Raw genomic sequence first — 21,121 nt, 5'->3', positions numbered from 1 at the left:
TGATGTAGTCCTGTTGGCTTCAACAGGTGGTGACCTCCAGCTCTCAGTGGAATGGTTCAGAGCTGAGTGTGAAGTGGCTGGCAGGAGAATTAGCACGTCTAAGTCTGAGGCCATGGTCCTCAGCCGGATAAGGGTGGAGTCCCCACTCCAGCTCATGGGCGAGTTGCTCCCCCAGGTGGAGGAGTTTTAGTATCTTGGAGTCTTATTCATGACTGACGGGAGAAGACTGACAGACAGATTGGGGCTACGTCTGCAGTGATGCAGATGCTGCACTGGTCTGTTGTAGTAAAGAGGGAGTTGAGTGTGAATGTGAAGCTGTCGATTTACCGGTCAATCTACATCCCTATCCCTACCCTCATTTATGTCCATCAGCTTTGGGTAGTGACCGAAAGAATGAGATTGCAAATACAAGCGGCCCCGGATAAGTGGAAGAAAATGGATGGATGGATTGATGGATGGATGGATGGATGGATGGATGGATGGATGGATGGATGGATGGATGGATGGATGGATGGATGGACAAAAACCACATGCAAACTTCTGAATGATCCCAGACATTGCTAAAGAAACACATTCTGATTAAATTCTATAATAAATCTACTCCATATAGACAACAGTACTTTTACACATGATGCACCTCAGCACTCAGTAACCTCACTCAGTAACCTCACTCTGTAACCTTACTCAGTAACCTCACTCAGTATCCTCACTCTGTAACCTCACTCTGTAACCTCACTCTGTAACCTCACTCTGTAACCTCACTCTGTAACCTCACTCTGTAACGTTGTGTTCCAGTCCATTTAGAAACCACAGCAGCAATGTTCCTACTTTGCAATAATAGCATTTACAGTTGATTGTGGAGTCTTTAGAAGGGAAGACATTAATAAACTGACTTGTAACAATCCTATTCAGTGAGCTCTGAAGAACAACTTATTCTTTCACAAACATTTGTAAAGGCAGGTTGCAGTATTTGATATTATATATCTGTGGCAACTGGACTGAAAACACATGAACTGAAAGATTAAGAGGTGTAGACCAATACTTCTGGCCATATAGTGCAGTGGTCCCCAACCTTTTTTGAGCCGCGGACCGGTTTAGTGTTAGAAAATATTTCCACGGACCGGCTTTTAAGGTGTGGCGAATAAATACGTCAAAATAAATGATACGACCATAACCAAGTGTGATATTTTCTACGTATAATAATAAAAAACGTGAATCCACTTTGTATTCGTATGCAACTCTATCAGCAGCGTTCTCGTAACATCCCGCCTCAACATGAATAACAGGCTCTCTGCCCACAGCGCTCCCTGGTCAGCTGTTAGAGCCATGGTAAAACATGCCTTCAAAATAAGATACACCGCAAAAACAAATACAGTAGAAATCACCTCAGTCGGATTCAAATGGCCCAGTTTGGGGTCTATTATCGAATTTCGCTGCAATGGCTTCTGCTTCATCTATGAATTTGCTTCTGCAAATTTTATAATCTGAAATTTTACTCGTAAGTGCAAGTTTGTAGCTTACACTTGCCACGATTGTCCCCGGTGAAATGAACTGATATAAACACTAAAACAATTTCCAGGCGTTGTTAGTGTGTGTGTAGTTGTGCATGAACGAGCCGATGCATGGAAGTGGGCGGACAGGAGCTGAGGAGGGTTTTAGCGCTAAACTCATCCAGTTTATGCGATCACATTTAACTGGAAATTTATTACAATGGGACCAGATTTTTCATCCGAGGTAGGTGAATATCCGACGGATTTATGTGATGATTTTATTGGAATTAATGTTAGAAAAAATCAGGACCTGCAGATGCCATCCAACTAGAGCGAAAACCCGATTTGTGCGACTTCGACTTAGGTGATTTTTACTGTATAAAGCGCATGAAAAATACAACTCACCATAACACTGAATCAGTGTAAGCCCCCTGAGCTTGTTTCTCTGATACTCATTTTTGCTGGCTTCTGGTTTGACTGGGTTCGGCCGATTTCACATGGAGCGTGGCTGCAGAGCCGCGGTGTCAAGCGCTGGAGAGTCTGTTTGATGGCTGGGTCTACCTCACTGCTATCCCCGGTGTTGATAAATAAAAATGGTAAATGGACTAGTTCTTACATAGCGCTTTTCTACTCTTGTTGAGCACTCAAAAATTTAAAGAAGCGTTATGTAGGTCAACCAACCGATTTCGTTAGACAGGCCTGAAGCTTCTGGGTTTAATTTTAGCGGTGATGTATCATGTGAGCAGAAACGTCTTGACACGTCAAGAGGAAGTCATGGAGGGAAGTAACAGAGCGAATCCGCCCATTTTTCAAAATAAAATATAGTTTAGGCGCAGATAATAAGTAAAATGGAAATAATTTAAGTTATTTATTCTTTATGTGCGGCCCGGTACCAAATGTCCCACGGCCCGGTACCGGTCCACGGCCCGGGGGTTGGGGACCTCTGATATAGTGTATTCATTTACACTATTAATTTGCAGCATCTGAAAACAACTATACCTATACTTAACTGCAGACTTCTTGGGAAGACCTATTTTCTGTCCTGGTGTTGGTTTAATTCTGTCTGACAGTTCAAATATTGATTTGTTCCTTCAAGGGCCAGACCCACAAGAGATCTCACTGGTAAGTTCTACATGTAATGCCATGTAATACCAAATGTCTTGTGTAATGGAAGACAGTGCAAACTGACTGGCACTGAGAACAGGTTCATAGATAATCAATCCCATGAAATTTTGATAGACTTCATGGCAATCATGGAGTTGAACTCTCAGGACAGTTTAATGTAGTTTAGTAGCCATGAATTCATTATTGACTTTAAATACAGTTCGTTGTCTTTGTCCTATCACAGGAACAATGAACAGTTTGCTATCTTCTTATAATCAGTAGTAGCGCTAAGGATGTTTTTCCATCAGTCCATTTTTTTGGGGTGGCTGTGGCTCAGGAGGTAGAGCAGGTCATCTACTAATCAGAAGTTTGGTGGTTTGACTCCTGGTTGCTCCAATCTACATGCCAAAGCATCCTTGGGCAAGATACTAAACCCCAAGTTGGTCATGGATGCAACTGTCAGAGTATGAATGTGTGTAAATGCACACACATTCATACAAGCACTATTTCAAAGTACTCGCTATCTAACGCGAGTACTTTGAAATAGTGCTTGTATGAATGTGTGTGTGAATGGGTAAATGCAAAACTTGTATAAAATGCTTTGAGTGCTCAACTAGAGTAGAAGACGCTATAGAAAAACTAGTCCATTTACCATTTCTCAGTGGACTCATGTTTCTCTTCTGAAGAGAATTTTCCAAAGCGAACTGATGCCAAAAGCATAACCAAAGAATCATCAAACTCATATGCAAAGCTGTGCAAAGTAATGTTGCAACTAATAAGACTTTTGGGCATAAAAATGGTCCAAAAATGCATCTGGTAAATGTTTTTTTTTTTTTCTCTTCTCCATTTAAAAAGTGTGGTGATTAAGATTCCTGCCTCAGTTTTACACCCATTTTAGTGCCTCAAGATGCTTTATATTACCTTTGCCTTGAATTTTAAAGTGCATTGAAGTGAATATACACTCACTCATTGAACATAAAGTTTTAATGATTGCTAGTACTGAAAAAATAAAAAAAAAATCTACACTGAATAGCAACACAAGCAAAATAAGTATTGATCTTTAGCACTGAATCCATTCTCATGCACACTCAGACAACTCAGACACAGTCCTGCAACTAATAAAGTAAATCCTGCACCGATAACAATAGAAGCTCCTGAAACATAAATGACACAAAACCAACACAAGTCACCAAGTAGATAGTCCAGTCTGCCTCACTGGTGTCACAGTTATTGTAGATATTGAAGTCCCCAGACTCATGACACATTAACCCAAAGAGTGACATGCAACTGTTTCTCATCTTTTTAAGAAAGAAAATAATACACTGTCTCTCCAGTCTCTTCAATCACAGATAATTAGATTAGGTAATCTCTTCATTTGTTATGCTTTTCTGGTGTGGTTATATGGCAGAGCACTATTAATATAAAAAAGTCAGTAATGATTAGATAACATTTGTTTGCATTTAACCAAACTTCTTCTCAAATTAATGTGTTTTTGTTGCCATGCCAAACCACAGGCACGAGTCTCAGTATTAACCTTGGTCCATTCTAACCAAGAATCCACCCCAGTCACCTCTGAAGCAATTCATTAATATGGTACAGTACTAACTCAGTGGAAAGAATTAAAGCCATCAAATACCACACAGATGAAAGCACAAAAACCTGAGGTTTTTAAAGGCATATAAATGCAAGCATCTTGCCTGATTAAGTCAAGCATTAACATAGAACAGCAGATTAATGCAAACAATAGTTTGTTTTCTTCAGTCTTTAGTAAAGAATAATGGAACAATGCAACTGAGCACGTACCATGCAACATTCCTGGTTTTGGACATACTATACTTGAAGTGCTAGTCCTATGCATAATGCTACATATTGTTTTAATATTCTCTGCATTAATGCTATCCTTCAACTGCCTCCAGAACATTTACATCCATTCAATTACTTGTAATTAATTAGTCCTATTACAACAGGGCCAGATTATTTTCCTGTGAATGATCATGCTGTAATGATTATCTGGAAATGGGTTATAAAAAAAACATGAAATCCGCCATGGACTGCTCATGGGCTGATTAACACTGAGGGATAAGCGGAAGACAAAGAGGCAAAAGGAAAGAACCTGTAGAAATATTGACTGTATATAAAAGATGGACTGTTACATCTTCCATTTGCTTGTCAAGTCCTGTGTTCAAGCTTTGATAGAAGTGTTTTGGCCAGCATCAAAACATACCAATCAACAGCTCTTTATCATCTTATTTTACTCTAATTTCAACTGTTAACTTAAAACTTTTAAATCATGCTGTACTTCAAAAGACTTAAAACTAGCAAATCAGACCATAAATTCATTAAGGATGTGTTTAATGAAGTAGATCAAGTCTCACATACTTCTAAACAACCTTAGATTTTTTTTTTACCCCCAGAGAAGCTGTCCTCCACTGACCATTAGAAATGTCCATTGATCTGGATGCTACAGCCATGTTTTTATATAGTCAGTGTGTAGAAAAGTAGAAAGCAAAGAAAGTGAGCTATCATTAAGATAACACCACAAATACATCAGTAATCTGCTCTACATCCAAATATTTTAAATACAAACAAGTTACCTGAAGAGGAGATGAGCTTCCAGCTGATGGAAGGCTCTGGTTTACCACTAGCTTGGCACATCAGGGTGATGTTGGAGCCTTCATTTACCACAACATCTCTTGACAGGTTGGTGATTTTCGGTGGCACTGTGCAGGAAAATCAAATATGGGTGAATATAAACATACATCTTACTGATTTTAAAAGGCACTCCTAAAAAACAATCTTTATGATATCACCATGATAAGCTATTATTATTATTATTATTATCATTTACATATTTCACTTTGAAAATTGATATTACAAAGGCCTGTATTACCCACTTAGAATGTGCTGTTTTACAAACAGGTATTTAGACAGGAAAAATCTTGCAAAGAGACAATGACGTTGCATTCTAGGTACTGTCTGAAACAGAACTGTATTAAACTCAGGGGGAAAATAAGGTATGTTGGCCTCTGATCCATTAATTTTGGTTAATTCTTTTCCTCTTTTGTCCTGCATGTGTTTTCAAGCCCCTAAACATAACAAAACTGCATGAATTGTCAGATTAGGCCTTAAATGCCACCAGCACAATCTTCCTGGCAGGAAACAGAAAACATGACACCCATTGTTTATGTTCAACAAAGGGCTCAACCACCAAGCATTCTGCTGATACCTAAGAGAGTGACATCCCTGATATGTGGCATTTAAATGGCATTTAAAACAGTTTTAGTGATCTGAGCAATGAACATCTGAACAATGGACATCTCATAAAAACATAGCTTATGAGGAATGGTAGAGGATAATTAGCATCAACAATTAAAGATATCACAAATGTTGAATCAATTAAATTAATTTGAAATTGACAAGCTTGTTGTGTTTGTCCTTTTTTTGTGTTTTACATATTAGTCTATGTATTTAGAAAAATTTAGGGATGCATTTTTCAATCTATTCGCTGAAGTTGTCCAATCAGCATTTGCAACTGTATCAAGTGCCTTTTGTAAACCTTTGTGAACACCTCAAGTGAGCTGCCTGCTTGAATGTAAAGATACTCCCTCTGTGTGTGTGTGTGTGTGTGTGTGTGTGTGTGTGTGTGTGGGGGGGGGGGGGGGGGGGGGCAGTTATGTAGTTCTGGTAAAAGATATGCAGCCCTCCACTTTACAGCTCTTGTGAAAAGCTTCACATTTGTTAAAATGTGAGGAAACATGCACTCAATGACACTGTGGTTAAAATTTGTACAATGTGGAGTAAAACGTGTCCTTTGTCATTCTTTTTTTCACCAAATGCAAAACAGTTTCTGATGTATTATGCAGGCAATTTGCCAGAGAAGTTGTTTTTTCAACATGAAAATCTGAATTAAAACATAAAACAAAATAGTATAAACTTAATTTCCTCTTCTGGAGCACACAAATCTGAAAGGGAAATTATTCTTTTGACAAAATGGAATCACTGCCATGTCTAATTCACTCCGCTTTGTGAATCTTTTATTTCCCTATAGGGACTGCTTTGAATCCAAGAAGAGAGAGTTAGATATGTTCATTCTTGTCTTACTTGAGTGAAAATGAAACCCACTAGCCAGCATTACTTGACATTCATGACTGCCTACCATGAAGCTCAGGGACTTAAAGATTTTCTAGAAGGAATGGATGAAAAAGTGGCATCCCTACCACATGCAGATTTACGCTGAGGTCACAAAAGAGTGGAGGAGGCACTAAGAACAAATCCATATGATCATCACTGTTTTTTTTTACATATATCTAAGTGATATAAGCCTAAAATACCGATAGCTATATCAACATATTTCCTGATAATGAAGGCACAATAAAAGCATTCAGTAGTTTGTTTATGAGTGTGTCTTATTGACTTGAGTTAGTATGACTGAGAACACTAATATTTCTACCTGAAGATTCCTGGTGGTCCATCTTAAAACTACATCCAGAACCAATATGGAAACATGTTCAGAATTTAATGTAATTTGGCAAAGTGCATTTCAAAAAATTCTCATAATTGAAATGTTTTGTGAGATGCATACCCCTTTTTCTGAAAAATACAAATATTCTCTGAATGGCATAAGATAATTTAACTTGGTTCCAATACTGCCTCACTTGTGAAGAACTCCTGAGGATTACTGTGCTAGTAGTGAATTGATTGAAAATAAATTCTGAAGCACGTAGAGTTGTATTGTGTTTGAAATGTCTTCTGTATAAAACAGAGCTGCAAAAATTTATTGATTTCTTGGCAGCGAGGTAATTTTATGGCTCCTGGTCTCTTTTCTCAAGGCAGCCTGCTTAATCAAGCAGTCTTCTGTATAAACTATTGGACAAACATCCTGTCAGCATGAGAAGGCTGCCATGGTAGTTAAAGGGTAGAGCATCGCTGTTACCAAGGACTGTTAAATACAGCAATCAGAATATCAAACAACAAAACAACACACATAAGGTAAAGTTTATATACATAAATAAATGAGTAGGAAGAAACCATTTTTTTCTAAAACATTTCACATTTAAGAAAACAAATATCTATGTTTCCTTAGACGTTGATGACATCAACCTAATTTCACAGCATTTTAATGCTAAATGTTCTGCTGCATTTCACTGGATGATACTCAAATAAAATATTTTAACACAGAACACATGGTTCACATTGCTAAAATAATAAGATCAAAGAGATACAGTACTTTTATTAATAGCAAAAAATAATGGAAATGCCGCCTACATTGGCAGGAAAAACATTGTGTTCCTTTCTGGATTTTTTGCTGTTTTTGGGTCACTGTTTTGCTCTTCCTCCTCAAAACATTCTTGTAAATTCTCTGTTGACTGCCCCTCCCTCTGTACTGCTTTAGAGTTCACCTATTAAAAATCTTAACACACATGGGACAACTTCTCAGCTCATTCTCTGCAGGTGGTCACTGACTTAACTGTGATGTTAAATACTTTCAGTTTACTTCGGCTCCATTTCAAGTTCTCACAGTGTGGAGTCCATTTTGAATTCAGCAAGATATAAGCACATGTTTCATGAGCTGTAATGCTGATTTTCTGATCCCTAGACACTGTGAAACTAGTATAAAAAGTATAATTCAGTAAGTGAATCGAATCAGCATCATCACCCTTAATATAAACTGATGTCTGCTACCCTTGATGTAACCTAACATTGACCATGAACACCATGTCTGCTGTAATTGGACTGTAAATGACTCTACGTGTTCACTGCTTCATGCTTTAGTATAGACTGCTGCTTGTGCGCCTTGAGAGTGCCCACACTGTGTACTAGCATGGCTGCCTAAACAAGCTGGAAATGAGTGAACACACTGTGCCAGGGAAAGAAATTCAGTCATGGGTTTCCATGGCCAAGCAGCTGCATCCAGGCCTTACATCACCAATACACAACGTTGGATGCAGCACACTGCCGCTGGACTCTAGAACAGTGGAGATGTGTTTTCTGGAGTCATGCTTCTCTGTCTGGCAATCTAATGGACTTGTCTGGGTTTGGCGGCTGCCAGGAAAATGGGACATGTCTGATTTCAATTTGCAAGTGTAAAGTTTGGTGGAGAGGGATGTTGGTGATGTTGGCTTGTTTTTCAGGAGCTGAGCCTGGCCCCTTAGTTCCAGTGAAAGGAACTGTTAATGCTTCAGCATACCAAGACACTTTGGACAATTTCATGCTCCCAGCTTTGTGGGAACAGTTTAGGGATGGCCTTTTCCGGATCCAACATGGCTGAACGCCAGTGCACACAGGAAGGTCCATAAAGACATGGATGAGTGAGTTTGGAGTGGAAGAACTTTACTGGCCTGCACAGAGTCCTGACCTCAACCCAACAGAACACCTTTGGGATGAATTAGAGCAGAGACTGTGAGCCAGGCCTTCTTGTCCAACAGTGTCTGACCTCACAAATGCGCTTCTGGAAGAATGGTCAAAAATTCCCATAAGCACACTCTTAAACTTTGTGGAAAGCCTTCCCAGAAGAGCTGAAGCTGTTATAGCTGCAAAGGGTGGGTCGACATCATATTAAACCCTATGGATTACAAATGGAATGTCACTCAAGTTCATATGGGTGTGAAAGCAGACAAAAAAAATACTTTTGGCAATATAGTGTACGTATTTGAGTCAGTACGTATTATTTTAACCCTGTTTGGATAAGAGAAAATTCTAAATAAAATCAAACTCATGCACCCAGTTCTATCTGGTACATGTCATGCAGAGGAATGTCCTTCCATAATGGTTCCTGTTCTTCCTCCTCGTCTTTCTTGGGTTTCTGCTGCCTGAGGTACTCACTAAGTATATAATCCTTTGTGGTCATCTTCCTGATGTATTCACGGATCTTTGTTGTTTCATCTAGAAAGTGGTTCTGACGCTCACTAGTCCTTGGCCACCTTCCTTCCGCTTAGCGTACAGTCTCAGGGTGCTGGATTTAGGGTGAAACCCTCCATGCATGGTAAGGAGTTTTTTTGTCTTTACATCAGCGGCTTCTGTGTCCTCTTTTGGCCAGTTTTTCATCCCAGCACGGTAGCTGATAACTGGCAGGGCATAGGTGTGGATGGCCCAGATCTTGTTCTTCCCATTCAGCTGACTCCTTAGGACTTGCATTACTCTCTGCAGGTACTTGGAGGTTGCAGCTTTCCTAGTGGCCTCTTCATGGTTCCCATTTGCCTGTGGGATTCTATGGTACTTGTAGTTGTCCTCAATGTTTACAATGTTGCCTTCTGGTAATGCAGTCCCTTCAGTTCTGACTACCTTCCCTGTCTTTGTTACCATCTGACTACACTTCTCTAGTCCCAGTGACATTCCAATGTCATTGCTGTAGAATCCTGGTGGGGTGGATCAGTGACTCGATGCTCCACTGTGTGGGAAGAGCTTTGTGCCCCTCATGGGGAGGACATCGACAGCATCACGGACTGCATCACTGATTACATCAATTTCTGCGTGGAAAACACTGTGCCCACCAGGAGGGTACGGTGTTTTTCAAACAACAAACCCTGGATCAACTCTGAAATAAAGGCTCTCCTGAAGGAGAAGAAGAGAGCCTTTAGATCAGGAAATAAGGAGGAGCTGAGAGCCGTGCAGAAGGATCCGAGAAGGAAAATCAGGGATGGAAAAAACATCTACAGGAAGAAGATGGAGGACCAGCTACAGCAGAGCAACATCAGTGGGGTTTGGAGGAGTTTGAACTCAATTTCAGGCCACAAACCAAGCCCTAGGGTTGTGGGAGACTTAGAATGGGTGAACAACCTGAACCAGTTCTTTAACAGGTTTGACCAGCCACCCACCCCTCCCCCAGCCCAGTCCCCCCTGCTGTCAGCCCCACCATCTTTAATGACTGCCAACCTTTCTTCTTCTTGGGACCTCACACCTCTCAGCTCTCAGCCATCACCCCCCCCCTTCACTTCTGAGGACTCCATCTCACAACCCCCATCCCCCACCTCCATCTTGTCCCTCTCAACTCATCATGTGAGGAAGGAGCTACGTAAGATCAAGGTGCGAAAGGCTGCTGGTCCAGACGGCATCAGCTCCAGGCTCCTGAGGTGCTGCGCAGATCAGCTGTGTGGCATCATGGGATACATGTTCAACCTGAGCTTGAAGCTGGGGAAAGTACCACAACTGTGGAAGACCTCCTGTGTGGTACCGGTACCAAAGAACAAACATCCAAAGGATCTTAGCAGCTACAGGCCGGTAGCCCTGACATCGCATCTAATGAAGACCCTCGAGAGGCTGGTCCTCAACCATCTACGCCTCATGGTGTCGTCTTCGTTGGACCCGCTGCAGTTCGCCTACCGGCCTGGCATCGGGGTGGATGACGCCATCATCTACCTCCTGCACCGAGCTCTGACCCACCTGGAGAAGCCTGGAAGCACTGTGAGGATCATGTTCTTTGATTTCTCCAGTGCTTTTAACACCATCCAGCCAGGACTTCTGAGAGACAAGTTGGAACTGTCAGGAGTGGACCACCACATCTCCGAGTGGATACTGGACTACCTCACTGACCGCCCACAGTACGTGAGGACACAGGGCTGTGTCTCTGACAGGCTGGTCTGCAGTACGGGGGCCCCACAGGGAACTGTGCTGGCACCGTTCCTCTTCACCCTCTACACTGCAGACTTCTCCATCAACTCCCCACGCTGCCATCTGCAGAAGTTCTCTGACGACTCTGCCATAGTTGGCCTCATCACAGGTGAGGATGACTCAGAGTACAGACAGTGGACTCAGGACTTTGTGGACTGGTGCCAGCGGAACCACCTCCTGATCAACGCCGCTAAAACCAAGGAGCTGGTGGTGGATTTCCGCAGGCGCAGACCCACCACACGGACACCGGTGAACATCCAGGGAGTGGACATTGAGATAGTGGACTCTTATAAGTACCTGGGTGTTCACCTAAACAATAAACTGGACTGGACTCATAACACTGATGCGCTCTACAGGAAGGGTCAGAGCAGACTCTACTTGCTGAGAAGGCTGAGGTCTTTTGGAGTGCAGGGGACACTCCTGAAGACCTTCTATGACTCTGTGGTGGCATCAGCCATCTTCTATGCAGCAGTATGTTGGAGCAGCAGCTTGTCTACAGCTGAGAGGAAGAGGATAGACAAGCTCATCAGGAAAGCCAGCTCTGTCCTAGGATGTCCTCTCGACTCAGTGCAGGTGGTGGGAGACAGAAGGACTCTGACCAAAATAACATCACTGATGGACAAGGTCTCCCATCCCATGCATGAAACTGTTGCTGAGCTGGAGAGCTCCTTCAGTGACAGACTGCTGCATCCTAAATGCACAAAGGAGCGTTACCGCAGATCCTTCCTCCCAGCAGCTGTAAGACTTTATAATCATCACTGCTCCCAACAAAAACCACAATAACCTACACAATGTAGGATAATATATAATATACTGTAAATAGTCCGGCACATCATGCACATTGTATATAGTGTTATTATTATTAGTAGTATTAAGGTTAATATTGTTTGTTGATTTTATATATATTCTTTTCTTAATAGTGTGAATTATTATATCTTTATTTATATTTATAATAACTGCGGCTGCTGTTACACCCAAATTTCCCCTCTGTGGGACAATAAAGGCTGTTTCTTCTTCTTCTTCTTCTTCTTCTTCTTCTTGTTCACTCATAGCATACAACTTAATGTCATATGTAGAGGAGGTGGCTCATGGTTGCTCCATTTCGTAGTTGATATCTCTTGTTGATGATCTGGCTGAGAGGATTCAGGCCTATGAAGAACAGCAGTGGGGACAGATGTTGCAAATATGTTTGGTACAACAACGCGTTTGTATCATGATTTTGTTGGCGAAAACTGGCAGAAATGACAGACTTAAAAAAACAAAAAAAGAAAAAAGACGTATGCTGCACAGTCATTCTACCCTGGAAAAAGAAAAGTTCAAAAAAGTTATTAAAGTATAGATTTCCCATGATATTTATACTCATGACAACTGTATGCAAACTTTTGACCACAACTTTAACTTGTACACTGAAGTGAATCTTTTTCAGTTAACCTCATTTAATATGCTAATCTCACCTTATATGATTTTAAGTTAATTTACTATACTATAAGTAATCTCTCTCTTAATATGCTAATTTTAAGTTTGTTTTAGGGTGGAGGGCAGTGGTCTTTTTGACCTGACAGTTTAACACAATCTTGGAGAGTGAGAGGATGCCTGACAAATAGAGATGACATATACTGAACAAGGGGAGTATGTAGAACTGTATCTACAGAAGGATAAAGCTGATGGGCTATACCATGAAGCTATGGGAAAGAGTTGTTAAAGCTACATTAAAAAGAAAGGTGATAATCCCTAAGTAGCAGTATGACTTTTTACAGAGAAAGAGCACTACAGATGCCATGTTTGCTGTGGGAGCATTGATAGAGAAGTATAGCGAAGGTCAGAAGGAGATGCAGTGTGTCTTTGTGGATCTAGAAAAAGCATATGATAGGGTGCCAAAAGAAAAAATGTGGTACCACATGAGGAAGTCAAGGGTGGCAGAGAAGTGTGTGAAGCTGTGGAGGACATCTATGAAGACAGCGAGACAATGGTGAGGTGCACAGTAGGAGTGACAGATGGGTTCAAGATGCAGGTGGGATTACATCAGGGATTGGCACTGATCCCCTTCTTGTTTGCGATGGCGATGTACAGATAGTTCAGGTAGGAGGCTACACACTTCATGAATTTCTTCACAAATTTTAACCCATCCATCCATCCATCCATCCATCCATTCGCTTCTGCACATCCTGTTCAGGGTCGCGGGGGGGCTGGAGCCTATCCCAGCTGTCATAGGGCGAGAGGCAGGGTACATTCTGAACAGGTCGCCAGCCTGTTGCAGGGCCAACACAGAAAGACGAACAACCTTTCACACTCACTTTCACACTCTCATTCACACCTATGGGCAATTTAGAGTAGCCAATTAACCTAACCCCAGTAAGTGCATGTCTTTGGAATGTGGGAGGAAACCGGAGTACCCGGAGGAAACCCACGCAAGCACGGGGAGAACATGCAAACTCCACACAGAGAGAGGGAGAGGCCTGGGCCAAGGTGGAATCGAACCCAGGCCTTCCAGATGTTATTCTAACTGTGAGGCAGCAGTGCTAACCACTGCGCCACCATGCTACAAATTTTAACCATTAGAGAAAGAAATATTCAGAACTATTATTATGTGCAGCTTCTTTCAGTACTAGTCATATTGTTTTTTCACTGACCTTTCTGAGTTAACTTCAATAATTACTTCCTCCAAACCATCAACATGTCCATTAGACCCCATTCCTACAATATTGTTCAAAGAAGTCTTACCACTAATTAATACTTTGATCTTAAAGATGATAGTCTATATTAGTGGGCTACATACCACAGGCCTTTAAAGCGGCAGTAACTAAACCACTACTTAAAAAGCCATCATTTGAACCAGCTGTCTTAGCTAATTACTAACTCATTTCCACCCTTCCTTTTATTACAAAAATTTTTGAAAGTGTAGCTTGTGGTCTGTGGCCAGCCGCAGGTAGGAACGCCCCTAAGCATCATTTGGGAAAACTGGTGGTAATGTCTTGTGTATCCACCAGGAGGAGCAGTGACAGTGGAAGTACATTCAATTACAATCCGCTATGCTGTATATTCATACATATTATATTTGCTCGGGGGTTCTGTCATTCTAACAGAATCATAATGTTGAACCTTTCTGTAAAAAACACTGATATAAATATTTGCTTGCTGCCAGTAGAGGATGGACACACTGAACAAGCTGACTAATGAACATGAAAGCATAAAACAATTATTTAACTGCACTGCTAATGTTTTTTAAAAGAAAGGTAAAGTTAAAATGTAAACATGAATTGATTATTGCTGAGTTCTGTCAGTGAAAGCCGCATTTATACGACAGAGGAGTGGGATTGCGCAACAATTCTGTATGTGCCTGTGTACTCTGCTTTAAAGAAATATGGCACAAATCTTAAATATAAAAGTGATTTATGAATGTGTGTGAATTTTAGACGGTAAGCACTTAGCTTAGCTACACATGAAAGTGCTTGTATGAATGGGTCTGAATGGGTGACTGCAAATATGTTGTGTAAGCACTTTGAGTGCTCCATAAGAGTAGGAAAGCGTACATGTGTGTGCATGTGTGTGCGTATGTGTGTGTGTGTGTGTGTGTGTGTGTGTGTGTGTGTGTGTGTGTGTGTGTATGTGTGTGTGTGCATGTGTGTGAGTGTGTGGACAGCAGGGCCTGGGCCTGTGGTTCACTGAGCCTTGGCACCTGTGGGACATGGTTGCGGAGGGTGGGAGTCCCCCCTCCCTATCACTCCCTATCGCTTCCTGCTGCTTCCTGCTGGTTGCCACTGCTGCCCCTGGAGTGTCGGGTGCCCGTGGGTCCCGGGGTTCGCGGCTGGATGTCTTGGCGTGGTTCTTGGCCCGCTCCCTTGGCGGTTGTGGCCTGGGGGTGGCTCGGGCCTCTTTGGCGGGGGGGGGGGGGGCTCTGCTGGGTGTCGGGCGCTTCTCGGGCGCCTGGGGCCCTGGGGCCGCATTCGCGGCTCGTGCGGGGGATGCCGGCCCGCGGCGGGGGTTGGCTGCTCATTGCCTCTGGCTGTCTGGACTCTTGCTGTTTGGCCGTGGGGGGGTCCGTCTGGGGTCTCCCTCCTTCCTCCTCTGGGGTGTGTACGCAGTTGCCATCGGGATGTGTGGCCTCTCGTCTTCTGATGTCCTGGTGGGCCGTGGATAGGCCGCGTCCCCTGGGTCCTTTCCCGTTCGCCTCTGGATCACGAGGGGCAGGATTGCAGTTTCTTGCCTCCATTGGTGAGTACGTTCCATGACAGAGGCACATACACACATTACTTGCAAGCAACAGCAGGATTATGTGTGTGTATGGGTGTATGCGTATGTGTGTGCAGGTGTAGATATGTGGATATCATTCTTTGATTATTCTTTTCTCACCTTTGTTTTGTTTTTGTTTTTCTTTCTCACTCCTTTTTTTTCCCTTTCCTTTCTGCCTGTCATGCCTGGTATAAATAAATAAAATAAAATCAAAATACAAACTAAATACATGCTAACAAGAGTAGCCTATTGTAAAACTTAAAGAGCTATTCTTGGAAAAGCAAATATGTTTGGTACACAGCGTATTCGGATCATATTCTGAGTGCGAAAACTGCCAGACATAACAGGCTAGAAAAAAAAAAAAAAAAAAAAGAGTAGGAAAGCGTTATATAAGAACTAGTCCATTTACTATTTACTGTCAGATCAAATTAAGTTTGGCAGCAGAAGCAGGACATTGTGGAGGCAGTGGGTGGTCATATGAATGCAGATGACACGTTATAAGCTACCTTTATTAGGTAGCTTTTAAAACTGATAAAAGTGTAGCCCGAAGCTGCGTTTATAGAACTTCTCACAGGAGACTGAAAATTTCTAACAGGAGACTGAAAAGGAAGACAGTTTGGATTGCTCAGTGCAGCGCTACTTTTTTAAAAACCTATTTATTTAATTAATTACTTACTTAGTTATTTGATTCACTGAAATAATTTGATGAAAATAAAGTTTGGTGATTTGCAATTGAAAACGTGTGAAAGGTCATACTGACTAAAAATGTATCCATCTATTTTAGATTTTCAAAATTTGTTCCACCATTGGTTGTAGCTTTGTTTTAGACAATGAAAATACTTCAGCATGAAATGATAATAAAACATTTGTGAATCAAAGAAGTCAAAGTTTTTGTGAACAAAGCGACATTTCTTGGTGACACTCTGCAATTGAGGAAAAGGGGTATTTTTTATGCTGGGAAGTAGATATGCCCAGAAGAAGGAGGGGGACTTCCAGTGGGCTGTCAGCCGAGGACCTGAGCGTGGAGGATTGTGTGTATATATATATATATATACACACAATTTTTAGTCTTACTTTGTTAGAGCTCATTCCACCAAAACATCTCTTTTTTCAGAACCACCAGTGAAAAGATGCATTTGTTGATGTTGGTCTTGACCTCTGCCTTTGACATTGTTGACCATCTCATTATGGGTGTATCAGTGTTTGATTTGGAGTGGTTCTCAACATATCAAGATGTTTCTAAGTTATAGATATCGCAGAGGTGCTCAGACTCTATTAAAAGTTGAATGGCTGACAACTTTCTCCAACTTAATGAAGAGAACACAGATGCCCTTGTTTGCCCCTGACAGATTTGTACCTAAAATAATGGAAATTCTAGGTCCCTTTACCACATTTACTAAATCTTCTATAAGGAACTTTGAGGGTTCTTTGGATTCATGTGGGAACGGTGTGGCAGGCAGTGTGGACCGAAATGCAGAACTCCGAGGCAGACTGAACTTAAAAGGTGGCTTTGTTGTAGATAGTGTGAAACATAACGCAGAGGAATGGCACTGTAACAAAACTCAAACTGAATGGAAGCCAGGACAAAACCACACCTCCATGAGGGAGGAAGTGACAGAGAATGGATGGAAATGCAGACAATAAATATACAGGGAATAACTAGGGATAACAGGAAACAGCTGGGGAGCGATAACAGGAAAGAGTGGAATAATAATAATGGAATAAACTAATAACACAGGGGAAGCAAAACTAAAAATGTACAGGGAACATGAGACTGTCAAAATAAAAGGACACACCTAACAAGGTACATGTTGACTTAACACAGGGGGCTGGCACACAGAGGAAAACTAAACAGGGACCAAGGCACATGGAAACAGACAAAGAGAAACACAGACACGGGACAGAGACACCGACTAGTCACAACACAGGGAATAAAACTCAACACAAAAACACAGCAGGTGAGGGTCATGACAAAAGGACAAAAGCGACACAAGAACACAGACACAGGGGAGACAGGGACAAAGGGAACTAGAAAACCACAACTGATAACAAAGCCAGACCTAAGATGAACAATGAAAACCAAAACAAACCTGGAAATAACAAAACTCAGTGAAACCAGAACTAAACACAAAACGCTGGGCACACGGCCCAGGACCATGACAGCTTCAGCCTTCACTTTGGATGAACACATCTAATCTCCGGTTCGCTCATGCTTTCATCACTTCAGAAATATTTATTTAAAGCTTACTTGGACTGTCTGCAGATTGTCCAAAATTTTTTCCAAAACTTTTCTAAATTCTCAATTACACTATTGCTAATTCAGTTACTGTACTGTCCTGCCCCAACGCCTTGCCAGGGTCGACAGCTGGTTAACTCCTCTCCAACAAACCACACAGATGACAGGTTCCAGTTAACTCTTTATGGTAAGTTGAAGTAGGGTAAAACTGTGAAACAAAATACAATTCCATTCAGAGGGCGATTTGACAGTGCTATAGAAGATAGCTTAGAAGCTAGATTAGCTTAACCAATAAATAACAAATATAGAACTCTACTAAAGGTTAGCAGGGCTCTAAACTAGGTGGATTAACATTTATCTTGTTTTATATGCATATAATTAATACAACATACCGACGATGCCTCCAAGGGCTGACTTGAGACTCAACAGACAGAAATCGCGTATCAAGCTTGTTTTCACAATGTCCACTGCTCATGACGTCATCAGTCGATGCCGCAAGCATAAAAACACTACCCTTGTTCCCTAGTAGATGGCAGCAAAGGAACATGAAAAACTTATAAACACCAAATTTCTCAGCAAAGAAAACAGGAGGACAACATGAAACAGAACAGTTACTCTATTAACGCAGGAGTCAACTTTAAGATTCTGGTTATGACTTTTAGAGCTCTCTATGGACAGGTTCCATTGTACATAAGTGCATTTTTACATCCATACATCCCTAGCGGGTCTCTGAGGTCATGTGATGAGGGTCTGTTGGCAGTGTATCATATAAGGTTGAGAAGTGAAGGAGACAGAGGTTTTGCAGCAGTGGCCCCTGGACTCTGGAATTCTTTCCCGGAACAAGAGATCTGTGGACAGCTAAATGCTCATTTTTTGTTTAAATTGCTTTGATCAACTTTTTATTATGATGTTCTAGCATTTTTGCTATGAAGCACTTTGTGATATTTCTCTTGAAAGGTGCTATATAAATAAAATTTTACTTGCACTGTAGGACATCAGAAGATGCAGTTGATAGCTTTGTATGACTGTAATGATTGCTTCTGGATGCCTTACACTTTTTTGGTTTTCCTCTTTAAATATGTTTTTCTCTTGACACCTGTCTAAGTTATCTTTTTGTCATTTCCATTTCAAAGTAACAAGGACACATCTCTATTTTAACATTTGAGAATCATCAACTAAAAGGGAATAGTGTGACATCAGTGCTTTACCTTGTTTTTGTCACATCAAACTCGTTTGTAAGACAAAATCACTATGAATAATTTATTGGATGTCAGTTTAATCCCCATTTACTCTCATGGAATGATAAAAGCATTCAGGAAGTGTATCAGCATTGTCTCTATTTAGCTATGGTTCATAAGGCCAAGGGCCTCATCTCTGAATATAAACAAAAGATTTATTTGGTACTTTTTTTTTGTATTACTGTTCAAGCACTACAAGTAAAGCAAGTACTTGATGTTTAACTGGGACTGAAAATGTATCTCCCATAGCATACAGACCATTACATGCTGAAGTAATTTAAACAGAATTTATAATACTAGTGACTGATTTATAACATTCTCATGATTTTGTGCACTGAGAGCTTTATCAACATCAGCATATAAACTATGCTAATATTTTCACACCTGTGCTGGTGTGAAATCATTGCTGGCTTGTGTCTCTGAGAAGCCCTAAAGTTGCAGAGAAAGTCTTGAATTATCAAGGTTACAATGACACCGTATGTTTGCTGTCATATCAAGACTCAATTCCGTTACATATTCCATATGTATGGGGTAAGAGGAGAAAGTGGAGCCCAATAGCCTAAAACACTTTAGTGTAAACAGGAAAACTATCTACTTTTGGTTTTTTTTGGTTAGTAGGTTTTTGTGCTATCTTGATAAAATTTGAAATACATGGTAAAAAGACTTCATTCTACAGCTTCATTATATTTTCCAATCCATACCTTCAACACTCAGTGTTTAATTAGATCAAAAACTAACAGGAAAAATCCAGGCGAGGTAAAAATTGTCTAATTTTTCTGTGTTCCAAACTTAATAGCTACATACTCATTACAGTTACAGCATTTTTGACTGCAGAAATGAAAAATATAGCTTGTCTTCTTTACAAAGAGATCAAGCTTTTGCATGTACTCCAAAGAGTTCAGGAACAGCAGCTGATTTAATTTGGGTATGCTTTTTCAGGCGTTTTTGGTGATTTTGGCACCGCCAGTTAAGAGGTTAAGGGCCTCAGAAAAAAAATATTTTGACAGGTGCGCTGGTCATGTAGCTGAACAGGTAGAAAACTGAACAACAATTTGTGCAATCAGCCACAGGTTTAGACACCTGTTGGCTGGTATTCTTTTAATATATCATTAGCCCCTTTTGTTTGTTTGTGTGTGTGTGTGTGTGTGTGTGTGTGTGTGTGTGTGTGTGTGTGTGTGTGTGTGTGTGTGTGTGTGTGTGTGTGTGTGTGTGTGTGTGTGTGTGGCCCACACATGTCCACACACACACTTGTACATACGTGCCCGTATCCATACATATGTCAGGACATGCATGTGATCTTTACCAAATCAAAAGTGGTGAACTTGATTCATTATATGAGAGAAATTTTTCTAAAAAAAAAAAAAGTCACCAGGAAAATGCACCTCAGTGAAAGCCAGCATCCAGACCCCTAATTCAGGCTAAAGGGACTAGCAGAAACCAAACCAGGCAGTGTGGTGAGTCCAGGCATCACAACACAGGATGGCGATAAGAACCCAAGTGGCTGCAACCTACATCAAAGGCCAAGAAGTAGTGGACACCTTTGTGCCAGGGCAGAAACACCCAGGAAGGTCTTCATCAGTGCTCGGGGCCTTCGTCAAGACACAACAGAGGCCGAGAGCACATCCCGGTCCCACCCGCAGAACCGCATGAGCCAAGGGACAGCAAACAGACCCAAAGCTCAGAAAGGACACCAGCCAGCACAACCAGGGCGCCCAGGCACAGCCCCAGTGGCGGAGAACAACCGGACCCACAGGATGCCCACCTGAGTCCCCCACACCCACCACCCCCACTATCCCCTGACAGAGCAAAGGGCGCCCATCCCCCAAAGAGCCAGCCACAGGGGCAGAGCACCCTAACCCTAACCCGCACAGTGCAGGGGCAGGGCAGTTAAAGGGAAGGATAGCGGAAAGGGAAAGGGAGAGACACAAAGCCCAGCCAGTAAGCCTCATCTGCCCACACCCATCCCCCAGCATCCACATTACCCTCACCCTGCCCACAGATGCCAACATGACCCCCCCCCCCCCCCCCCCCCCCCCCACACACACACACACACACACACGGAGCAACACGGACAGACCCACCGGGCCAACCCCCCATCCCCAAGAGCCACATGCTACTTTCTACCGCCGAGGTGCCGGTGTTTGTGCCAGTGCTGGTGTCGGTTTCAATGAACCAGTGAAATGCTTAAGAACGGGCCTGCATTTCCACAGCGCTTT

At 41.9% G+C, this 21,121-nt stretch overlaps 1 protein-coding gene across 4 annotated transcripts in view; it reads right to left on the bottom strand.

Annotated features, from left to right (window-relative positions):
* Positions 1-21,121, bottom strand: part of ntm (neurotrimin) — a 561,945-nt gene that overhangs the window by 30,434 nt on the left and 510,390 nt on the right. For all 4 annotated transcript variants that reach the window (XM_030745784.1, XM_030745782.1, XM_030745783.1 and 1 more), the window contains one exon: positions 5,189-5,314. In XM_030745784.1, the coding sequence (XP_030601644.1) occupies positions 5,189-5,314 (126 nt within the window). The remainder of the gene's footprint in view (positions 1-5,188; positions 5,315-21,121) is intronic.

This window comes from Archocentrus centrarchus, chromosome 14 (assembly GCF_007364275.1).
Source record: "Archocentrus centrarchus isolate MPI-CPG fArcCen1 chromosome 14, fArcCen1, whole genome shotgun sequence".
NCBI lineage: Eukaryota > Metazoa > Chordata > Actinopteri > Cichliformes > Cichlidae > Archocentrus > Archocentrus centrarchus.
Note: the sequence above shows the minus strand (reverse complement) of the source record. Positions and strands in the feature narration are given on the sequence as shown.